At 39.1% G+C, this 612-nt stretch overlaps 1 protein-coding gene across 1 annotated transcript; it reads left to right on the top strand.

The window, feature by feature from the left end:
- Positions 1-53: 53 nt before the first annotated feature.
- Positions 54-390, top strand: SPOG_05042 (uncharacterized protein; the record flags this gene model as incomplete). Its single annotated transcript, XM_013166629.1, has 2 exons — positions 54-58; positions 105-390. The coding sequence occupies 2 exons, from the start codon at positions 54-56 to the stop codon at positions 388-390; spliced, it is 291 nt and encodes a 96-aa protein (XP_013022083.1).
- Between the last annotated feature and the right edge of the window lie 222 nt (positions 391-612).

Here is a 612-nt window from a genome sequence, read left to right on the forward strand (position 1 = left end):
TAAATGGTTTTTTCTTTAGTAAGTGAAGCATTTTTGATAAAAAAGGAGGGAAGATGCCGTTATGTTTGCTAACAAAAATTAGACTTTCCTTTACTCACTGTCAGAATAACAAGAACTTTTGCACACGTTATAATAGGTGTTTCAGTCGTAATTGCAGTCTTAGTTGGATGTGTCGGAGCTGCTGGAGTTTCTGTTGTTAGTCTTGTGTGCTGGGGATTTTATAACATTCTTGTTTTTGGCCTTGGACTGAAACTTGAGCGCTCAGCTGAAAACATTGGCTCGCCTACGCTGCCCAGACATCAACAAAGGGACGACACAGTGGCACCTCTGTCGACGACGACCAGGAATGAAGAAATCGAGCGTCAGAACAATCCTACCACTCAAAGTTAACACTACGTTGTTTACCTTTCTTATTATTATTACTGTTATTAAAAATCGCAATTGAATACGATTATTTCATTTCTTTTCATTGAACTTGTAATTAGTCTTTTGTCACTTAGAAGCAATAGTAGTAGACGTATAAAATAGAAAAACAAAAAGAGAGGAAAGGAGCCTACAGCACCCCGGATTCCCATGTTGTCTCCAACCATAGTACTAACGAGGCCCTCAGAC

The sequence above is a fragment of the Schizosaccharomyces cryophilus genome (genome assembly GCF_000004155.1).
Source record: "Schizosaccharomyces cryophilus OY26 unplaced genomic scaffold supercont4.1, whole genome shotgun sequence".
Taxonomy (NCBI): domain Eukaryota; kingdom Fungi; phylum Ascomycota; class Schizosaccharomycetes; order Schizosaccharomycetales; family Schizosaccharomycetaceae; genus Schizosaccharomyces; species Schizosaccharomyces cryophilus.